At 44.6% G+C, this 24,210-nt stretch overlaps 1 protein-coding gene across 5 annotated transcripts in view; it reads left to right on the top strand.

The window, feature by feature from the left end:
- Nucleotides 1-24,210, top strand: part of LOC140353570 (discs large homolog 1-like protein) — a 147,951-nt gene that overhangs the window by 12,177 nt on the left and 111,564 nt on the right. For 4 of the 5 annotated variants that reach the window (XM_072438173.1, XM_072438177.1, XM_072438176.1 and 1 more), the window contains exon 1: nt 8,284-8,469. The exons of the other annotated variant lie outside the window; for it this stretch is intronic. In XM_072438173.1, the coding sequence (XP_072294274.1) occupies nt 8,407-8,469 (63 nt within the window). In that variant the 5' untranslated portion in view covers nt 8,284-8,406. Of the gene's footprint in view, nt 1-8,283; nt 8,470-24,210 lie in introns of those variants that run through there. 5 annotated transcript variants of the gene reach the window in all.

The following is a 24,210-nucleotide window of genomic DNA, read 5'->3' as shown; positions in this document are numbered from 1 at the left end:
GTTATACCATAAAAATCACTTAAAATACAATGTTGAAAAATTAATGATGATGGAAAACCATCATGAACTCATAAAAGTAAATTTGACATCATCTGCTCCCTCTTTATCTTCCTCTTCAATTTAAAAAATAATAATGACAAATAATAATTTGTGTTCATCTGTGTTGTGTGACCGTCCTGCCACAAAGGGGCGCTGCGTTATTATCTGTGGACCACTTCAGAGACGCTCCTGTCCTGAGTGTTCAAATGAATAAACTGCATTTTTCACTGAAAGCTATTTAAGTGTTTGTTTAGTCAAATATGTGACAAAGAAAGTTTGTACTCTGGTTTATAATGTATTTTATAATATCGTTTTGGAGTAGATCAAATTGAAATGAATTAATTTTGCTTCTAAAACCGAATATTCTCGACAGCGGTGCAAAATATACGGATGGTTAGATGATAAAGTGAACGTTGCTTATCGTTTCTAGGGAAAAATGCTACAAAAAGAGCTGATTAAAAATAAAAAAAAACATTGTGTTCTAACTTATGAGTGAAAAAACGAATAAACAGTTAATAAATGGCCATATTTCTGCACTTATCAGCTTAATTTTACCGACATTTCACTGTGATCTGACACTCAAACCCAAACTAAAACCTTCAAAGACAAGTTTTTACACATTTCAGTCGCGTTGACATCATATTGCCATCGGTTATGCTCCAAAAGAACGCCGCTGTGGTCATTTTGGAGCCAGCGGTGCATGTGCGCGAGTTCGGCGCTCGCTCGCTCATGCAGAAGTGATGTCACAGCTGTTCAGGCCGGACCATGTGACCGCGGCCTCTGAATGGTCTCGTATGAAGCCCTTTTGTGAGTGTTTACTACGCGGAAGGAACGTGCCGCCGCAGCAGAGGGCGCTGGAGGCGGAGCGCGAGGAGGCGGAGCGCGAGGAGGCGGAGCGCGAGGAGGCGGAGCGCGAGGAGGCGGAGCGCGAGGAGGCGGAGCGCGAGGAGGCGGAGCGCGAGGAGGCGGAGCGCGAGGAGGCGGAGCGCGAGGAGGCGGAGCGCGAGGAGGCGGAGCGAGGCGGAGCGCGAGGAGGCGGAGCCAGTGCAACACGGACCAGTTCAAACCGTGACTGTGAACGTGCTCGTGTGTGGCGCGTTGGAAGGAGGAATAAAGCGGAATAATGGACATTTTCAGTCGAAATAAAGCGGGATAATGGGCGTTTTCAGTCGTAGGGAGGTCTAAACTATACGGTTAATCGATAATCGTGATTGTTCAGGTCATAATATAATCGTAAAAAAAAAAAAAAATACTGGTGAAAGCAAAATTGAGTATTTTTTGTTTAACATAGAAAGTAAAGAACTTATTTTTTTGCTGTTTTTTGTCACATTTAACTTTATTTTGTCTTTCAGAACATTCAGTTTTGTAAAGCCGTTCACAAACTTGAAGAACAGTAACGTGTCCGACCTCGAGAATGAAAGACAGTTAGATATTTCACTGTTGTTCGGTCACAGTCTCAGTAAAAGTCTCTGACCGTGACTCGTTTTCCAAAAACAAAACCTAATTTTCTATTTTATTTTGAGATCAGAAAATGGGAAAAGGGTCGTTTTCCCATTTTGGATTTCCCATTTCAAAACTAAACTCAAATGGCTGAATTTTAAAAAGAAAAGAAGGAATTAGTTAGATTTAACCACTTACTTCCTCTTTAAGCGGTTTGTTTGAAATTCAAGCAGTTTCCCCAGTTTAAAAAAAAATTACAGATATTGAATTTAATTTGATTCATGAATATTGTAGGTTTTGTCATTCTATAAACTAACGCTACGTTTTCTGGTCAGAATCAAACATTTTCAAGGACCTGATTAATGACGATCCTGATGACGTACTTCATAATAACATATATTGTATATATGTATTTCATATCATTGAAAACTGTGTTTGAACCAGAAGCTCGTGTCCTCCTGCAGTGCATAAAGTGCTCTGTGCTGAATTAATCATGAATACATTTCATAAATTATGCCTGTGTGAAGTTTATTTTGACATGAGAAGGCCAGGCCTGGTCGTGTTACACAAATGCACCTTAGTCTTCACATCCAATAATAGTTTAATATTACAATACAATGGAAATGTTGTGAGTGGAACAAAAAGATGCTTATTAACGTTAGTAATAACATACATATTGAATCATATTCAATGCTGCTCTCCAAATGGAACACAATAGAACATTTTGAAGTGTGATGTTTTGCTACAGAAAATAATAATAATATTGGTCATAATATTGACCAGTTTAGTTTGAACCCTTGTAAAGAAAGACACATCTGCAATAATAAAACCGCTCAATAAAACACAGTATAGATGATGAGTGTCAATATTCTTTCCTCTGCAGCTCAAATATTACAACAAATGAAATACCCCACGATTGCAAACTGTTCAAGCAATAAATATTGTGCATGTTTTATCTATTGAATGAAAAGACAAGACACATTGTGACAGACAGATTATCTTAAGAACATCTTTTGTATTATTAATGTTGAAACATGCTTTTGCTTTGGCAGCTCATGTTTTACACCTTTTACAATGTTTGTATTGAAAACTACACAATTTTCCATCAGTCAGGCGTTCCCTCATCAGGATTGGTGTTAACACTCCATCTACTGACGGCAGAGGGAATTACCAAGGGCAAATAAACAAAAGCTAGTGATGAAGCTCCTCGTGCAGGGCCGAAGCTCCTCGTGCAGGGCCGAAGCTCCTCGTGCAGGGCCGGAGCTCCTCGTGCAGGGCCGGAGCTCCTCGTGCAGGGCCGAAGCTCCTCGTGCAGGGCCGAAGCTCCTCGTGCAGGGCCGGAGCTCCTCGTGCAGGGCCGGAGCTCCTCGTGCAGGGCCGGAGCTCCTCGTGCAGGGCCGGAGCTCCTCGTGCAGGGCCGAAGCTCCTCGTGCAGAGCTGAAGCTCCTCGTGCAGGGTCGAAGCTCCTCGTGCAGAGCTGAAGCTCCTCGTGCAGAGCCGAAGCTTCTCGTGCAGGGCCGAAGCTCCTCGTGCAGGGCCGAAGCTCCTCGTGCAGAGCTGAAGCTCCTCGTGCAGGGCTGAAGCTCCTCGTGCAGGGCCGTAGCTCCTCGTGCAGGGCCGGAGCTCCTCGTGCAGGGCCGGAGCTCCTCGTGCAGGGCCGAAGCTCCTCGTGCAGAGCTGAAGCTCCTTGTGCAGGGTCGAAGCTCCTCGTGCAGAGCTGAAGCTTCTCGTGCAGGGCCGAAGCTCCTCGTGCAGGGCCGAAGCTCCTCGTGCAGGGCCGGAGCTCCTCGTGCAGGGCCGAAGCTCCTCGTGCAGAGCTGAAGCTCCTTGTGCAGGGTCGAAGCTCCTCGTGCAGAGCTGAAGCTTCTCGTGCAGGGCCGAAGCTCCTCGTGCAGGGCCGAAGCTCCTCGTGCAGAGCTGAAGCTCCTCGTGCAGGGCTGAAGCTCCTCGTGCAGGGCCGTAGCTCCTCGTGCAGGGCCGGAGCTCCTCGTGCAGGGCCGAAGCTCCTCGTGGCTGAAGCTCCTCGTGCAGGGCCGAAGCTCCTCGTGGCTGAAGCTCCTCGTGCAGGGCCGGAGCTCCTCGTGCAGGGCCGAAGCTCCTCGTGGCTGAAGCTCCTCGTGCAGGGCCGAAGCTCCTCGTGGCTGAAGCTCCTCGTGCAGGGCCGGAGCTCCTCGTGCAGGGCCGAAGCTCCTCGTGGCCGAAGCTCCTCGTGGCTGAAGCTCCTCGTGCAGGGCCGGAGCTCCTCGTGCAGGGCTGAAGCTCTCTCTCTGCGCTCTGGTTCGCTCCGCTCACAGCTCTGCTCTGACACAGTTGTTGTGGCGCTGACTGACCTACAAACGTTCACATGCAGAAATACCCCGCGGGCCCGTGAGCTGGCATTCTGCAGCGATCTCCTCCGCCGCTCCGCTCTGTCCTTTACACCCCGATTCTGCCTCATGCGCTGTTGATGTTAAGATCCTTATAGATCCATATGTTGTGATGTCACGGAGTAGATTCGCTCGTTGCTGCCGGTGCCCTGCATCTGCTCTTGGATTCAGACTCATGTTTATGGTTTCTTATTGGGATTATTATCACTATCCCTCATCCTTCTTCTTTAGTGATGTTTTTAACTGTTGAACATTTGTGTGTAAAATGTAGAAACCAAAAATAGCATTGTCTGTCTCCACAATTACTGCAATATTCCAAGTACTTTGTGTTCTTTCTTCATGTCATGTTCATCTGAATCATGGAGCCAGAACAAATACATATTTTTGGAAATGTTCTTCGATTCTTCTATAATATCTTGTACCGTGACATATATATAATTATGAATTTGAATCAGTTTAGTTACATTATGTTGCAATGAATTGTTCTTACCTTAATGTGTTGAAATAAAAACTTAACAAAGACAGAGCTGAGACTAAATCAAGATTAAGTTAGACGGAATCAGCCGTTTTCATTTAAAAAAACGACAAAACCTTGGTGTTATTGCGTAATATTTCGTTTGTCGCGTCCGCCAATATTGCAATAATGACACTTTAACGATATAATGATTAGCCCGGAGTTAAAATCTGATTTGTTCGGAAGCTTTATTGTAAACGGTGAAAGTAAAAAGCGATCGAAAACAGTTTGTAGCAGTTTGTTGAACTCGCATCTTAATGTATTGCGCGCTGCATTAAACATTTGGACATTTCTACATTACGAGCGGCTCTGCGTGTTCACGTTTCCGAGTTTTTCCGGTTTTCCGAGGATCGCGTCTCGCTGAGCTCAGAATAACCTCCTGTACATTATTTATCGGGCTGTCTACCTGCATCATGCTCTTGGGTCGCAACCGGCGCCGCAATCTTTGATCCCAGCAACGCCGCCATGCTCGCGGAAGAACTCTGCCGACGCGGATCGTTCGGAGAGTTGTGAGGGAAACGACACCGGAAATACTTTTAAAACACAAGCGATGTCGCAATCGTTTGTTTGAATTCACACGTTCTCGCTGCCAGGCTTTTAGATAGGATTTGAAAACACCCCGTCCAAATCATTTTGTCCGGGTGTACGAGGGCCGACTAGGCGAAAAGACGAGTAGCTTCGGCATTCTCCGGACAACAGCTCGGCAGCCAATCAGAGCCAAGCACACAAATTCCGGCGACCAATCAGCGCGCAGCATGCAAATTTGACTATTGTCAAACGCTTCGCGGCCCGATTTAATGATAATATTTCCTTTCTTTCTAAGATTTATTAATAAAATAGCCGTCCCTGCACTCGAAAATGCCCGTCCACATTTTAAAATACCGCGTCCAATATACGGGAAGACGGATCTCTATCTAAAAGCCTGCTCGCTGCTGTTGTTAAACTAAAAGCTGCTGAAAGGTGGATTGTCACTTTTATGGTGCGGAGTCTCCATAATATGACATTAAACCTACATCGTACATTCATTTAAAGCTGGGTGTAAGTATCGAAAATCAGACACTAAAAGTACCATCCATCCACTCATTTCGACCACTTGTATCCGTGATCTTGTTGTTTCGGTCATTACCCAAAGCTCATGACCATAGGTGAGGTCAGGAACGTAGACTGACCCATAAATTGAGAGCTTTGACTTTCGATTCTCATTATTTACCACAACAATCCGACCACAAAAAGTACTTTCGAAACAAGATATTAATTCAAACAAATATAGATCAAAATTACAGTCCTAAAACTGTGTGTTTTGCGTCTGCTTTTTGCCGTGCACGTCACGTGGTGCTGCCCTCTGTCTGCGGGTCAGAGAAAGTTCACGCCGGCCGTCACAGATTTGAGGAAAATGATCAATGAATATGAGAGCAAATGGCGCCGGTGGCATTTTCATCCTCCAACACGGCCATTATCCGGCGCGCAGAGAGGGACGCGTATGTGCAGATTATGGAAATGAAAGAAAGAAAAGGTGACCGGGGCAGTTTGAGGTGGCCCAGTTTGTTGGAGACGGTCCCAGTTTATGCGCTACTCGCTCCACTTTCCAGCGTTTATTTGTAAAAGCACGAAAATGTCCTAGTTTTCCACAGCCACGTCCCAATTTTAAACCCAAACACTTGTCTGAGCTTCTGTCCATACATCTTAAAAAAAAAATCTATACCGTATTTTCTGGACTATAAGTCGGACCAGCCAAAAAATGCATAATAGAGTAGAAAAAAACATATATAAGTCGCACTGGAGTATGAAATGTGGTTGCAAGTGTGAAAATAACAAATAATATCACATATAAGTCGCTCCGGAATATAAGTATATATATATATATATATATAATATATATACTTATACTCCGGATATTATACAATCTCTATATATATATATATAGATATAGATATAAGTATAAATATAAGAATAAATCGCACCCTGGCCAAAACTATGAAAAAAGGTGCGACTTGTAGTCCGAAAAATACGGTAATCTATATATTTCTGGCGCTAACTGAACTAAATCCATGACAGACACTTACATTTCCAGATATTTTGTGTTACATGTGTAAATAAATGCCCCACAGCTCAAAGTTACTGCTCTTTTTCGAGGTTGATTTGGCAATAAAAACACTTAAACTGATGCAGGATATACGTATCTAAAGCTACACTGTGTAACATTCCAGGCAAAGCAGAAATATTCCTATGAATACCACCTTTGTTATATTTTTATTCATACCTAAATCTTTGTATTAGGGATGTATTTAGTCTCTAGTGCTGCGCCGAACGATTATATTAGTAGTCAGCGGTCAGTCTCTCGATCTGTCTGGACGTTGACCTCTGTCCGCTGTCAGTTTCTCGATCTCTCTGGACGTTGCCCTCTGTCCGCGGTCAGTCTCTCAATCTCGATCTCTCTGGACGTTGCCCTCTGTCCGCGGTCAGTCTCTCAATCTCGATCTCTCTGGACGTTTCCCTCTGTCCGCGGTCAGTCTCTCGATCTCTCTGGACGTTGCCCTCTGTCCGCGGTCAGTTTCTCGATCCCTCTGGACGTTGCCCTCTGTCCGCGGTCAGTCTCTCGATCTCTCTGGACGTTGCCCTCTGTCCGCGGTCAGTCTCTCGATCTCTCTGGACGTTGCCCTCTGTCCGCGGTCAGTCTCTCGATCCCGCTGAGTTGTTTGTTTTCTCTGGAGGCGTGAGAGGCTGAGCTGCTGCTGTGTGTTTGGACCAGGCCGCAGTGTCCAGATGGCAGAGTGGACGGCGTCACCAGCCCCCAGACCTGTCCTCCTGCTTCTTCACCTTCTTCTCTTGCTCCTTCTCCTGCTCCTTCTCCGTCAGATAACAAACACCATTTTATCGAGTAGTTTATGGGCGATGAGGATCTAACTTGAGTGATACCAAGACATTTTAACATTTAGAACCAACAATGTCGGTGAAAGATTTATAAGTATTACTTATAATTTGTTTATATTTAGTTCCAATTGCTTCTCTCCACCGTGTGTTTTGTAGATTTAGAGTTCAAGGAGGAGGAGTGGAAGATGTATTGTACTTGAGATGATGAAGACAATATTAACGCTGAAAAGGAATGGAAAAACTATTTGCTTTTCCCTTTTCGATCAAACTTGATTTTCGATTCAAGTTTCAAGCAAGGATCTCTACATTTTGTGACCAATAATCCTAGAGAAATCCTGACTTAAAGTTTGTCACACGTTTACCTGCAATATTAAGAGTTCATCCGTGAGTTCATCCATGATCTCTGACTTTCTTTTAGTTCCAATCATTTACTAACATTCGGTCAAAGCGTATCAAGTGTCGTCTTTACTCTTTTACACGCATGTCGTATGATTCCTGGTTAAACGTAGAGAACATCACAGCGGCTCACGTTATAGATGAAGTCCTTCACGTGGACTGGGACGCAGAGGAGACGAGGGAGAGAGACAGCGCTCGTTAGCTCGATCCCCCCGAACATGGAACGGGACGCGGCGCGCTGTCGTCTGCGTCCCACCGCGTTACGAGCGCCGACACATGAAACTCCCGCATGTGACCGCCGTAGTGTGGCTGCCATCGATCGCGGTGCTGGAGAGGGGCGGGCCGAGGGGGGCAGCGGAGCGAGAGAGAAGAGAGAGAGAGGGAAGAGAGAAGAGAGAGAGTGAGGGGGGAGGTAACACGGAGCTGTCCCGAGCCATGTAAAACGCACTGGAGCGTCATGGGAACAAGACCGAGCGACACCGTCCCGGCCGCGAAGAGGAGGCGAGCGCTGACCGCGACCTGCCACAGCTGAGGACCGGAGGAGAGGACGGGGGGGTGCTGGGGGGGGGGGCGGGAGAAGCCGTGCATGGGACTGTTTGGGGGGCGAAGGGAACGGGTGACGGATGGACGGATCGTGGTAGTGCCGCCGCCGCTGCTGTTGGCGTCGGCCGGCTGTCGGAGGCATGACGACCCGGGCCGGAGGAGCGCGTTCGCATCCCCGTGACGGATAAGGGTGCCCCCCCCCCCAACGCGGGACCGGCCCCAGCTAACGTTAGCCACATGTTGTGCCACTGCAAAGTAGCATGCACCAACAACACCATTTCGCTTATGTTCGGGTGCAAGGTGAGTGAAGGCGAGTCGGGCGTATCCGCGGGCGAAGTCGGGTTGTGGGTGGAAGGTCCAAAACTTAATGTTGCAAACTAAACTTAACATTGTTGAGTTTGGTAATAACGATAAGTAAAGGACACAATTTTATATTTTGTGAACTTAAGTGGCACTTTTGTTGTTGTTGTTTAACGAGTTGAGTTCGAGGAAAGGAAGAACGATTGTAGATGATATTGTGAATCTTGTTTTGAATATGTTATTTATAGTAAGAATGCTACAAAAAGAGCTGATTTAAATATAGAAATAAAAAAAAGAATGTTGTAAACGTTCCTATGAAGGTTTAAGGTGACGTTTTCTGCACATTTTTGTTTTTTCTGAAAATTAAACCTCAACAAATGCGTTTAAAGAGATGTTTTAACACATTTCTGTTGGTTCTGACTATTGTTATCATGTAGGTACAAAACAGGATGAGTAAAGGACACAATTTGATGTTTCGTGAACTTAAGTGGCTGATGGACAAATAGACAGGAGGTGTAGAAGAGACGTAGAGACGCTGAGACGCTGCTTCTGAGTGTGAGGAGTAAATCAGAGGAAAAACTGATGATGATTTGACTTGGGACGTTATTGAAATCCTGCGTCACGATTATCATGGTCAAAATAACTGTGATCTACTCTAATATCAGCATAGTTGGTATAGAAATGCACTCAAATGGTTTTACGCGTCAAAAAAAAAGAAGAAAAAATAGAATATTCCGATGTTTATGTAGAAAAATAACTAAAATATTACTTCATTTTAGAAGGTTTTTTAAATTTTCAATTTTTTATCAGTTCTTTTTTCAGCATTTAATTATGTAAACGATATATTTGACATTCTAATTTTGGATATTTTGAAAACAACTTTTTATTGATGGATTTACATAGAACAGAGGAGTGACAATAAATGTTACGGTTAGGAATTTAGATAATACAATTCTATTTTCACAGTTATTGTTTTTGAGCAATACAAACATGTTCATATTGACTGTATTGTCCGTCAAAAAAGTACAAAAAAATGTGTAAAAGAAAGAAAAGACTTGCAATGTAATTTCACTTTTTGTGCAATATTTGAACCTCAATCCAGATATTTATCACGTTTTCTGTGGATTTCTGATTTCTTACCTGATAAAAATACATATTATTTTCATAATATGGTCAGGATGCTTGGGTTAGAGCTGCAAAGATTTTTTTTATGGATGAAATGGAAACCGACTTGGAGTTTGCTGACGTGAGTGAAGTGAGTGACTTAATCGATCTAAATTACAATCAACGTGTTTAACTAGGACGTGTTTTGTTTATTTTGAATACTTTTTGTCGAAGTGAGTGTCCTTTCCGAGCGGCTCGAACGCCGTCTCTTCACTCGACACGTCTCGGCCAAAGGTGTCTCCGCAGTCTTTGTGCTTTTCTGGACGCAGAGAGATCGGCTTTCACGACTTTGCTGTTCTTTGCACTTTTACGGATACAAAGTCTGGCGGGTTCTTCGACCTGTGACGATCTCGGCCTCTGCTCTCTTTCCGATTCGTCCATTTAAATTAGCGCAGTTGGAGTTTATGTATACGTTTTAACTAGGGCTCAGTATATCGATATTGTGATATATCATGATGTGCGTCTTGGCAATACGTGTACCGATTCAGAGACGTGTACCGAGATGCGCTTAAACAACATCAAGTCTTTAGACATTTCCAAGATCTACACTTCTGAACCTACAGACGGCTGAAACAAGGCGGAGTCTGAACATGTGACTTCATCATGGGACAGTTGTATTCTGATATTAAGGACACAGCACCGGTTTTAAGGGATATCGTGAATCGGGACGTGTCAAATTTGCTGTATCGGGATTCGTATCATATTGTGAGGTAAAAGGCAATAGTTAGCTCGTTACCTTTTCATTATCTTTGTAAGAGGAAACTATAGTCCACGGGTCAAACCATTATTGTTTAGTCGACTAATTCAACTTTTTGAATATATTTTTAACCAAATACTGGTTGAAATATGGCGACTGAAAGCGTCTGGATAGAGAATACTTACAAATAAAGTGTATTTTTTAAGGAAAACTGAAATTATAATGAGTTTTCTTGACATTTTGATGTAATAATGCCACTGTCGCTTGGTTACAATGCCTGGAAAGGCAGAAAAGATGGAGGAAAAACAGAAAACCAAAGCCAATCGTCACCGGGATCGATTCACGGTTTGAGTTTTACCATCAAACGCGGCTGCATGACGACAAAATGCTCATCTCGATCTGATTCGCTTGTCGAGTTTCATTCGGTTTACACAAATCGTTTGCCTTTGTTGCACCTGCCGTTGCTGCCTTTTGTATGGATTTATTGTTTTTCGCAGAGTCCGATCATCCGAGTATTGAGTATGTTTGCGTTCGTAAACCTTTATTCCAAACCTTCCAGCTGCAGTGTAGTATTCCGACTCTTTTGTGCGCACATTTAACCCGTAACTCAATCTCAAAATAAATGTAATAGTTTGTCGTCTCGCCAGCTGCATCGCCCAAGTCTAAAATTGGAAACCTTTTTTTTCCTTCCCCGTTCCATGAAATATTCACCGAGCACTTGTGAAAGTCTCCCAAAAGAGAGTTTGCACGACTCCAAACGGATTCAGAAATGGGCTCTAAATGTCAGTAAAAGGCCCGTTTGAACGCACGGGACCCTACGGGGCCGTTTTACCGCCGTTTCACGTTTTTCGCTTCGGTTTCGGATGCGCCGCTGCGTCTGGATCTTCTTTTTACCTGCACGATATGTCTCCTTGTTTGCATGTTTTGGACGCTTTCTCCCGCTTTCATTCTCAAGATGCGGTTTTTCAAAATAAAAGAATAGAACACAAGATGACCAGAGAGCGACACATCGATCAATCACATCAACTGAACATTTAAACGAGTATAAAAACAGTTCCGACGAGTTCCAGAGTCAAATGTGTCCTTTTTCCTGTTGTTATGTCAGTCCTGTCCTTGGTCGTCGGGCGATTTTGCGTCATTCATTTCTTTGTCCTGGCTTTTTCCTCCCGCTGCCAAAAGCACATTCCAAAGGTATGATCCATGCACTGTGTCCACGGCAGGAGGTTTTAGGCCCAAGCACATGGTTCCAACATTGAGTCTGCAGAGCATCCTCCAAACCTTCTGAACAACGGGACAGTCCCAGAAAACGTGATGGTGGTTTGCCTCCTGCCGCCACAGTTTCTCCAACAGTCTGTACTTCCCTGTGAATAATGGGCACTTTGACTTTGGTATTATGAAGAAACGTGACACATTCTTCCAACAAAACTCTCTCCAAACATGTGAATGCACTGATATAATTTAGATATTATTTCCCTTCAAGATTTGGTTTGGGCGATATTGACAAAAACAAGCCTGTAAAAACCCATAAAAACCTGTAAAAACCCGCCTGTGAAAGTTGTGTTTGTGGTTCACGAATGGACCGTAAATCAGACTTTCAAAACTTAAAACTTTGTATTTTACAAAAATACGTAATGGTTTTAAGAGATCTTTTCTTGACTGATTGGCGTTGTCTCAGGGCAGATTTACAGGTCTGTCGCTGCATTGCAATCTTTTTCAAACACTCACAGGCCAGTTTCACATCGGGCAGTGCCGTCTAAATAAAGCCTGAACAAAAAAATGAAGCTATGTTGGAGACTTAAAGCCGATACAATATAAAAATACAATAAATGTAAATGAAAGTAGCCTGTGAAAAGCAGGTGGAACACAAAAAAAATTCCAAAGCAACAATTACAGGAGATGTGTTTTTTCGACACATCTCCTGCCTCTAGTTGTCCACTTCCTCCAGAAAAGTGACTTGGTGCAACCTCTGATATAACCTAGTGCACAGTCGCCACGGTCACGTCCTCGTCTTTACAATAACGTGAACGTTCTTGGAAACCGCTCCGATTTGACGCTCGGTGACGCTCATTCGCTGACCGTCCGAGCGGTGGAAAAAGGCCAAGCGCTCCGTGTTTATCTGCGCGTTCACTTGACTGTCATTCACTGGAGCCGTTTGTCCCGAATAAACTCAAATGTCCCACTTTGTCGTCGATGCCACGTGAGATTTACTGAGAAAACACGATTCCTTGCAAATAAAACGGTACTTTTTAGGTGCTTTTTAGCCTTTATGTCTGTTAAATTTTGAGAAAACTCTAATTGGACCGTGTTACAAGTTCAGTATTCTGTTTCTCAACGCGTTTTCAAAGTATTCTCGCCGTCACTAGAGATGGACGAGTCTAAAGCTGTAATTTGGAACATTCTCTGCAAAGCATCTCCATGGCAACGGCCAGGAGGCGGCCCGTCCGTCAGTCAAGTTATAATGGTTTTATTGTTTCTGTTGCATTTGAAAGCTTTTAACAAGAACACATTGTATTAAATGGAAAATTGCGATCGATCAAAAGATACTGAGATCATTGTGTTTTGCCAAGTGGCCCCGCCCTCGTCTTTGTTGTGACGGATCGGTTATTTACGGCGGGCCCTTGGGGGACAGTGTCATAAGCGACGAGGGAGACTGTGTCCTCCTGAAAAATGGCCGCGGAGGTAAACACGGTCGATAAATCCAGAGACGAATGACGGACGACGCCGCGGTCTATAAGCGTCGCCAACTCGAGATTTGTCCAAGTGTTAAATACCGTTTAATTCGACACATATATTTATTCCTCCCATCTGGTTGTGCTGGACCGAAAGCTTGTGTTTACCGTTTGTTTCACGTTCGACAGAGATCGATCGTAAACGCAGCGAGAGGAGGGCTCACTCTGGGGCTGAGATTTTAACATTTCATACATGCCTGACGCAAAATCGCAGCTCGTCTCTGGCTCGTCGGACGGCGGTTCTAGGTTTGATCGTCAGGATCGGTAATCTCTCATCACAGACGGCCAGAGCACTTGCAGATGAAGCTCTTTAATGCCACATTGTCTTTGTGTCTCTGGGCAAGACATTTGGGCGTGCCCTGCGACTGATGCAATGTGGCCGGCGCCTGTGAATAATCAGTTGAGCAAGTCAAGGGAAACGCTCGCAGCTTCTGACTTTAGGCGTTGGAGGTATTGACAGTTTGATCTGATACAGTTGTTTATTATTCTCTGAAATGTCACTGCCTAAACCGAGCCTCCAGCACAACCAGGAGCTCCCGGAACCGTAAAGGCACACATGTTTTACTTAAACCACGGTAGTTTTTGCTATATATAATTTATTATGTCTATGTCGTGGTAATTTTTTGAGTGTCCACGTTGACGAACTAGTGCTTCCCTTTTGTTTGATTAAATTAAATATTTATCTGAATTAGGATTTGTTGAATGTCTATGTTTTATATAAACATAAAGCCACCTTTTTAGCTTCATTGCTTTCTAGTCTGTTTAAAAAACTGGCGCGTTTCATCTGTCACGTCTTCTAAAAACCTTGTAATACACAAGTGCGCCACCAGAGAGCCTGCAAGTGCCCATGTACAGCGCTGACGGCTCTGAGCGCAAAAGTGACACTGCAGTGTTTTTGTAATAATATTGCTCAGACAAACAGATTATTTAATTGAAGAGAGTATATTATTCAGATTTACGCTTGACATGAGAAAGTGTCATGCTTTTAATAGATCAAGCATGACTTTACATGTCGAGTCTTTTATTTTAGATAGTTTTAGAATCATAATAAGGACTAAACGGTGCATTTAAACAGTGCCTCTCTCTTCAAACGTCTATTGACCGCTAAGGGACTCACAGTTAAAGAAAATCTTAGACATTCGTCTCTCAAATAAGATCAAAACAAGAGGCTTTCTGCGGCGGCTGTTTTTGTTTCCATGTAGCGCTCCAGCCCAGTGCAGTATCAGCTAATTCCTGCAAATTCGAAACGACACTTGTGTGTGGATATGTGTGTGTATGTGTGTATGTGTGTATATGTGTTTATATGTGTGTGCTCTGCTCTTCCGCTCGCGCTAACCTCAGTTCACCTCCTGCATTCCAGAATCCAGAAACCTCGTTATTTAAAAAATCAGGACGTATTATCTTTTAGGCTTTAACAGACAATGTGATTCATCATGTCGTGAATTGGCCCAGAACGGCTTAAATGTGTGTGGTTAAAGCAGGACGGAGGCAGTGAGCTTTAGGACCCAGAGGAGGCTGACTCTGCTGCCCTCTGCACTCTCTGGCAGTCTCAGCGCTCGCCTCACTACATCGTTCTGCTCTTCGTGTTCAAACACAGGAGGAGGACGTCATGAGAACAATTTAAAATGGTCTGTTTTTAAGTGAAACGAAGCGACAGATGGGCCCAAGAACGCCCGGGTCAAAATCATCGTTTTTGTCTCGTCTTTCGGACCAATCACAGGGCAGAATCGTGGTGTAGGGGGGAGACAAAAGGCAAAGCGCCAAACAAACCGAACAAACATTTATCTATTCATCTATTCATCTATTCATCTATTCATCTATTCATCTATTCATCTATTTATCTATTTATCTATCTTTTTATTTATTTATGTATTTTCTATTTTTATTTATTTTATTTATTTTATTTATTTTATTTATTTTATTTATTTTATTTATTTTATTTATTTTATTTATTTATTTTTCAAATATTTTTATTTATTTATTTTGAAACCTCTTTTTTCCCAGTGTGACTTGTCATAATTATCTGCCTTTTCCAGATTGAGTGTTAGTATTGCATTTTCACTGTGCGTGGACTTGCTTCTCCAAAGATCTGACCTGTAACTTGGCCTGGCCGGTGTCGTCTGCTAGTCTCCACGGCGATGGATGAGTTCAATGCTGCACTGCGGAACATTCCGGGCCATGCAATAGCATCTCCATGGTGAAAAAGCAAGCGTCGCTCCGTCAGAAAAGCTACGCTAAGCTAACGTGCACCTTTAACACAATATTTAGAAGAATGTTGGGCTTTATGGTTTCGATTTTCTCTGGCTTCTCAAAATGCGGTCCCGGTTCCGCTGGCTGTTCTCAGACTTTTCATCACACATAAAGGAGAAGCTGTCATGTGCGCCGTGTCATAAACGTCATCATCCTTGTCTTTTTATGTTGATTATTTTACACTGTTACATTTTAGAACCCACTGTTAAAGGGACATGTGCTCAGGGACAAAAGGTGAATGATTCAAACAGAACATCAGAAAAGTGTTCAGACTTGATTTTCAGCTCCTTAACGACCTGTAGGATGTTGTTATTGTTTGTTGTCGTTCTACAGTGTGTAATATTTGCTGCAGCGCTGCAAATGTGTCTCTGTTACATTTACGTCACCTGAACGTCCGAGTCGTTATGTAACAGCAGAGATCCAAATGGAGCTTTTCTATCGCACTGTGTTTGAGTCCAGAATGTGGAGCATCTGCACGTGCACGCTCCCCGCACACATCTGCACGTGCACGCTCCCCGCACACATCTGCACGTGCACGCTCCCCGCACACATCTGCACGTGCACACTCCCCGCACACACACACACATCAGCACGCTCCCCGCACACACACACACATCTGCACGCTCCCCGCACACACACACATCTGCACGCTCCCCGCACACACACACCTGCACGTGCACGCTCCCCGCACGCACACACATCTGCACGTGCGCGCTCCCTGCACGTGCACGCTCGTGCACACTCCCCGCACACACCTCTGCACGTGCACGCTCCCCGCACACACATCTGCACACACACGCTCACCGCACACACATCTGCACACACACGCTCCCCGCACACACATCTGCACACACACGCTCACCGCACACACATCTGCACACACACGCTCCCCGCACACACATCTGCACACACACGCTCCCCGCACACACATCTGCACACACACGCTCTCCGCACACACATCTGCACACACACGCTCTCCGCACACACATCTGCACACACACGCTCTCCGCACACAGTGTGGTGAGGGACATGAGCAGAACAAGAGCAGATTAGGTCAGTGTGCTCATGTCTCATAGAGCTGTGTGCTCCGGCATGACCTCACTCATGACCTCACTCATGACCTCACTCTTGACCACAAAACAAGGGCGTTCTGGGCCGTGTTTTGACGTCGTTCCGGGGTCGTGTCACGCTCGTTCCATTAATCATGTTTGCGAGGTCGTCTTCTTCGCTCCTTCTTTGAGACTCACAAATGTCCCAGTTTTGTGACGATCCGACTTCTTCTTCACTGTTTTTAAACCCACAAATCGACACATTTCTGAAGTGAAATTACCTTTTGGGGGGCAGTTAGCGTTTGTTTATTTCCCCACCGTAATTCCACCTGCTGATGGAGCGCTAAGGCCTGACTGGGAGAAAGTTATGTGTCGTTTTCAATACATACGTTATTTGAAGTTCGATATTTTGAGATGCAAAGCAGATGTACTCAAGCAAGTTCAAATGTCAATAACTGTAAGATAACAATGTGTAATACGTGTCCTTTACGATGCTAAATATCAGTATATCAATATTACTGCTTCTAAAACCAGAATTTTAGCATTTATTCAAAAGTATTCTGACCCTTTATACCTGTAGTGGCCCAGCAGTTTCTTTTCTACACTTTTTTGACATTATTTTTTGCATTTTTATGGATGTTTGGCACACGTCGCCATCGGTGCAAAGCCTTTGACGTCCGACCCGGAGCGCTTCAGGGAACGCGCAGTAACGTTGTAATAGATGAAGTGTGGTATTGTTGTAATTTTGAACTCACGCTACTTTCTACATGAACTTCAGTTGCGACATAATGATTTTTTATGTTTTTTAAAAACATTGAATGAACTACAGGGCTGATGTTTGTTTCCGTCACCGACTACCGTATTTTCCGGACTATAAGTCGCACCGGAGTATAAGTCGCACCAGCCAAAAAATGCATAATAGAGAAGAAAAAAACATATATAAGTCGCACTGGAGTATGAAATGCGGTTGCAAGTGTGAAAGTAACAAATAATATCTAATATAAGTCGCTCCAGAGTATAAGTATATAAGTATAAGTCGCACCCCGGCCTAAACTATGAAAAAAGGTGCAACTGATGGTCCGGAAAATACGGTATATGATTTATTTTTTTAATAATCATTTAAAAAAACACACTTTAACTCGTTATGATATATATTCCATGTTTATAGACTTTAATTTTAGTCCAGAATTCGTCTTGATGTAGTTCTGGTTTCTAGTTTTGTCCTGGTTTAGCGACAAATGTTGTTTTAGTTCTTTACAAGTGGTAATTAAAAAGTATTCCGACTGGATTGTTGTAGTTTGGCTGTTCCTGTAGCTAGTTAAAGTACACGTCTCGCTAGGATTGGAGTTGCAGTCGTGGCAGTGGCAGTGAAATGCATGTAGGTCAGTTCTCCTAAGCCTCCACGGTGCTTCCTCGTGTCTCGTGTCGTTTCCTCTCCAGCGAGCACACGCCACAGCCTTAATTAAACGAGCCTCTCCGGAGACAGGGAAACGCACTCAAATTACCGCCGCGCCCGCTCAATGCGACTTTGGATGGTAAACGGGTCCGCGCACTGAACATTGACTGTGATTTGTTTTTCGCAGTCAATATGAAACGTTTCCTCTCGATTATTACACTTTTCTCACCTCAGAGCGACGGCGTGAAGTTTGTCCGCAGAAGTTTCACGCCGGTTTCTCGTATCTATGTTTCGTTTTGTCAGTTTTGGGGCTTTGTAATCAACATAATAATATATATAATAATCCTGTTGCAGTGAAAGTGTGTCGTTTGAGTCAATCAGTCTGAATAATGTGGTTGTGTGTGTTTTTGTGGAAAGTTTCTGTATGTTAAGGCTGCAACAAACATTACTATGATTTTAGTCGTCGACCAGTCAAACAGCTATTTCTATCGTTCTTTGAGACTTTTTATACTTCATTGACCAAAGGTTGACATATGACTCGTATAAAATGAAATGAATGCTGAAAGGAGAAGGAAAGGGTGTTTGTAGCTCGTTATGTTTAAGTGTAAATGTACGAGGTCATAGGCGCTGTAAGGAAAATGTCTGAATAAACTAAGCCAAGCTGAAAAAACTAAATAAAAGTGACGTAAGGCTTCTTGATAGAAAATCTTTACAAATAAAGTGGATTATTGAAATGCTATTTATGGTTTGACGTGTAATAATGTCGCTTGTCTTTTTGTATGTGTTTATAACAATTGCGATTGTCAAAATATGATTATTTTTTATCTGCACAATTACCGTATTTTCCGCACTATAAGGCGCACAATGAATGAACGGTCTATTTTCAATCATTTTTCATATGATGCGCACAGCACTATAAGGCGCATTAAGCGACACAAAACATGATCCTAAATGGATCATAAGGTGCTTTTTTGTGAAAATTAAAGGCTTTTAAGTGCACCTTTTAATCTTGAAAATACGGTAGTATTTTAATCATTGCTAGTTTAATCATTGCTAGTATTTGTTTATCATTGCTAGATTAATCATTGCTAGTATTTGTGTATGTGCAGATTTAAAAGCCATAATCACTTGTTTTTAAATGAAATGAAGCTGGTCCAAACACTGATCAACAAAAATCTGTGAGAATACTTTTACTTTTCACTCTGAGGTAAAAGTGCTGAAGGACCTGTTTGTCTTCTATGTGATACTTTTACTTGAGTCATATTGTTTCTGTACACTCTGAGCACGTGCAGAGTCGTATCGATGGTGCGAGGTCACATGACTGACCTCTTCTGTCTGATCTATACTCGCCGCTGAAAGCTTTTGTGTCTGCGTTTTAGAGTGCGCACTTCCCAACTGACCTCCGCAGTCACATGACCTCCGCTTTCACGTGACCTCCGCAGTCACATGACCTCCGCTTTCACGTGACCTCCGCAGTCACATGACCGGCGTGAGGTCTTCAGGATGTTTTGGCGTCGCGAGTTGAACGGCTGAAACTCGATGTCAATACAAATGGAGATGGTTTTATTTCAACACAAAAACTACACAACACCAACCACAGTAACAACAACCACAAAAACAACAACAACAACCACCACCACAACCACCACCACAGCAACAACAACCACCATCACAACAACAACAACAGCAACAACAACCACCACAACAACAACCACCACCACCACAGCAACAACAACCACCACCACAACAACAACCACCACAGCAACAACCACCACCACCACAACACAACAACCACAACAACAGCAACAACAACCACCACAACAACAACCACCACAACCACAGCAACAACAACCACCACAACAACAACCACCACAGCAACAACAACCACCACCACAACAACACAACAACCACAACAACAGCAACAACAACCACCACAACAACAACCACCACAACCACCACCACAGCAACAACAACCACCACCACAACAACAACCACCACAGCAACAACAACCACCACCACAACACAACAACCACAACAACAGCAACAACAACCACCACAACAACAACCACCACAACCACCACCACAGCAACAACAACCACCACAACAACAACCACCACAGCAACAACAACCACCACCACAACAACACAACAACCACAACAACAGCAACAACAACCACCACAACAACAACCACCACAACCACCACCACAGCAACAACAACCACCACAACAACAACCACCACCACAGCAACAACAACCACCACAATAACCACAACAACACAACAACCAACAACAACCACCACAGCAACAACAACCACCACAACAACAACCACAGCCACAACAACAACCACCACGACAACAACAACAACAACAACAGCAACCACAATCACCACCACAGCAACAACAACCACCACAACAACCACTACAACAACAATCACAACAACCACCACAACAACAACCACAACAACAACAACAACAACGATCCTTTTAAAATATTCAGGAAAAGGTCAAAGGTTTGTCCAATTTTTTCACTCTTGATAAACTAATTTAAATTAAGATGTTTTATTTTATTTTGTTTTTATTCTAATTTTTTGTACTTTTTGTTCATCGTTCAATAGTGAATACACAGTATGACCTTTTGTACATATTTTGTTACTTTTAAACGACTTCTACTCCATGAAGTGTTTGCTTTGTGTTTATAAAGTTCACACAATCTCACATTTGCTAAATGTTTTCTCTGGTGTATTTTATAAGCAGATATTATTTTTAGTCGCGCTGTTGCCGACAGATGGCGTGAAAAGTTTTTTTAGTCATTGTAATCAGGATGAACTGTTTTTCATACTTTAATACCAGTCTGTTAGTCTGTTAGTGTGCTAACGGCAGCGCGGGAGCTTTTCCCTCCACCTCAAGCAGACTTCATGATAAAATATAATTAAAAAGTGTCCAAAAAGAACGAGACGAGATCGACTGCCACAACGTCTTTTATTTTACCCAGAATTCCACAAGATTTGTTTTTCCCCATAGAAAACTCATTTACTTTCATTTACTCACATTTACCAAACTTGGCCGGGGTGCGACTTATACTCCAGAGCGACTTATATGTGATATTTTTTGTTATTTTCACACTGTTAACCACAAGAGGGCGCTCTAGGCTCTAAGCAACGCAGAAGAAGAATCTGCACTTCCTCTACCTCCGGAGTTTGTGGAGTTGTTTAGAAGTGACACAGAGGAAGAAGAATTCAATGGATTTAGTGATTTGGGGTAAAACTGATGCTTTGGTAAACTTGTTAGCATGTTCTTTATGCTATAGTTATCTGAATAACTGTTAATATGTTACGTTAACATACCAGACACTTACCACAGTTCTGTCTGTGCGTCATGTAGCTGAAGATGTTAGCGTTAGCATACGTACACCTATTCACCATGTTCTCTAATGAAATGTCTGTTTTTGGTCTTAGATTTTATCAAATAAATTTCCCCTAAATCCATCCATCCATCCGAAAGGGAACAAGCGGTAGAAAATGGATGGATGGATGAAATTTCCCCTAAAAATGACTTATACTCCATTGCGACTTATAGTCCAGAAAATACGGTACTTTTATTACTGTTGTTGTGTGTTCACCTGCCCAGAGACTGCAACGGAGCTAAATCTGGTGCTGAAGATGAAGATGAATGATTTTGTTCATGGTTCCTGACAAAAAAAAACTAAACTAAACTAAACTAGACTAAACTAGACTAAACTAGAGACCCTAGAACATAAATCTGAATTCGAACCACTTCCTCCATCTGTATTGCACTTGATTGGCTTATAGAAACATGTCGTGTTGTCATTGGAAACCTAGCGACAGTGGCCAAACGAAACCTTGAGATTCAGTTCCGTTTGTTTCCTCACATTTTATAAGTGTTTGACCTTTCATCAGTAAACTTTTATTCTGAAGCGAGTCTTGTTCCGAGTTAAGTAAAGACGTTGCGTGAGAGCGGCGAGTGGCAGACGGAGCATCGATGTGAGAGTGAAGATGCGTTTGGTTTTCCCTGAGGCCGGTTCTGCTCCGTCTCCGTGAGGACACTCCACTACATGCATACTATTAGTGTCCCGCCGACCGTCCACCTGGACCTGTTACGCAACGCGGGCTAAAGCTCCGCTCGCGCTTCACTGCCTCCGCTCCTGCCGAGTCAGGGCACGTGCTTTTTGTGAATTACATGGGGAATCGTGCTGGTGAAGGCAAATGTTTTAGGTGGTGTAGGCGTAGATGCGGCGTGAGCGGTTTGTAGTGTGGCATGGTGTAGGTGCGGCGTGGTGTAGGTGTGGTGTAGGTGCGGCGTGGTGTAGGTGCGGCGTGGTGCAGGTGCGGCGTGGTGTTGGTGTAGGTGCGGCGTGGTGTAGGTGCAGGTGCGGCGTGGTGCAGGTGTAGGTGCGGCGTGGTGTAGGTGCGGCGTGGTGCAGGTGCGGCGTGGTGTTGGTGTAGGTGCGGCGTGGTGTAGGTGCGGCGTGGTGTAGGTGTGGTGTGGTGTAGGTGCGGCGTGGTGTAGGTGCGGCGTGGTGCAGGTGTAGGTGCGACGTGGTGTAGGTGTGGTGTGGTGTAGGTGCGGCGTGGTGTAGGTGCGGCGTGGTGCAGGTGCGGCGTGGTGTTGGTGTAGGTGCGGCGTGGTGTAGGTGCGGCGTGGTGCAGGTGCAGGTGCGGCGTGGTGCAGGTGCGGCGTGGTGCAGGTGTAGGTGCGGCGTGGTGCAGGTGCGGCGTGGTGCAAGTGTGGCGTGGTGCAGGTGCGGCGTGGTGCAGGTGCGGCGTGGTGCAGGTGCGGCGTGGTGCAGGTGCGGCGTGGTGCAGGTGCGGCGTGGTGCTGGTGCGGCGTGGTGCAGGTGCGGCGTGGTGTAGGTGCGGCGTGGTGTAGGTGTGGTGTGGTGTAGGTGCGGCGTGGTGTAGGTGCGGCGTGGTGCAGGTGTAGGTGCGACGTGGTGTAGGTGTGGTGTGGTGTAGGTGCGGCGTGGTGTAGGTGCGGCGTGGTGCAGGTGCGGCGTGGTGTTGGTGTAGGTGCGGCGTGGTGTAGGTGCGGCGTGGTGCAGGTGCAGGTGCGGCGTGGTGCAGGTGCGGCGTGGTGCAGGTGTAGGTGCGGCGTGGTGCAGGTGCGGCGTGGTGCAAGTGGCGTGGTGCAGGTGCGGCGTGGTGCAGGTGCGGCGTGGTGCAGGTGCGGCGTGGTGCAGGTGCGGCGTGGTGCAGGTGCGGCGTGGTGCAGGTGCGGCGTGGTGCTGGTGCGGTGTGGTGTAGGTGCGGCGTGGTGTAGGTGCGGCGTGGTGCAGGTGCGGCGTGGTGCAGGTGCGGCGTGGTGCAGGTGCGGCGTGGTGCAGGTGCGGCGTGGTGCAGGTGCGGCGTGGTGCGGTGCGGCGTGGTGCAGGTGCAGGTGCGGCGTGGTGCAGGTGCGGCGTGGTGCAGGTGCGGTGCGGCGTGGTGCAGGTGCAGGTGCGGCGTGGTGCAGGTGCGGCGTGAGCGGTTTTGTAGTGCGGCGTGGTGTAGGTTCTTCTTCTTTTTTTCTTTCTTTAAATTTTTCTTCTTCTTTTTTTCTTTCTTTTCATTCTTCTTCTTTTTACATTCAATAGTTCAAACAGTTAAACACACACACACACGCACACACCCACCCACACACACACACACACACACACACACACTCACACACACACACACACACACACACACACACACACACACACACACACACACACCTCAACAATTAAAGGTGGTATGGACGATTTTTTTCAGCAAATTTTTTATCATATTTCCTCGTGGCGTGGATAAATCATTATTCCTGCCACGTATCAATCATAAAACGCACCTATCGCTCACCTGCAGCCGCGTCACGCTCGTCCCCACGTTTCTGCGTGCCTAAGCGCATGGATCTATCATAATATAGTTCCCTCAGTGTACGGGGCAAAATGAAGACGGAGCTGACACAGAAGTGGACAGAAATCTACAGGAGACGAGAGATGAGATGCGACACGTCGTGCTAATAAACAAACGCACGTGTGTGTTGTATCAGTCCACACGGGGGAGTGCGCATGCGCACTTCCGCCTGCGTTCTCAAATCGCAGAAAAATCGTCCATACCGCCTTTAAAACATGCGTTAACAGATATTATGTGCAAAAGCGTTATTTCTAGGCAATTGTACATTAAGATTTGTTTTTTAGATGAGAAGAAAATGTGTTGGAATTGTTTATATTTTTGGTGTTTTAAAGTCTGTATTGTCCAGATAATGATGGCGATGAGACTTTCTAATCAACAATTAGTGGAGTATTGTTTGCGGCCCTGGTTGTGTACAGTAGTTAGTGTTTACATGGCATTTCACTCGGGCTGGTGGTCTTCGTTTTGGTTGATTAATGACTTATTTAATATTTTGGACGAGCTGTTAAGTTTACCACACAGTATATTTTGTGTATTATATATATCTCTATACATACACATTACATATA

This window comes from Eucyclogobius newberryi, unplaced genomic scaffold (genome assembly GCF_026437365.1).
Source record: "Eucyclogobius newberryi isolate DKJ021-1_F unplaced genomic scaffold, fEucNew1.0.hap1 SCAF_9, whole genome shotgun sequence".
NCBI lineage: Eukaryota > Metazoa > Chordata > Actinopteri > Gobiiformes > Gobiidae > Eucyclogobius > Eucyclogobius newberryi.
The sequence above is the reverse complement of the archived record's forward strand: the minus strand, read 5'-3'. Positions and strand labels throughout refer to the sequence as shown.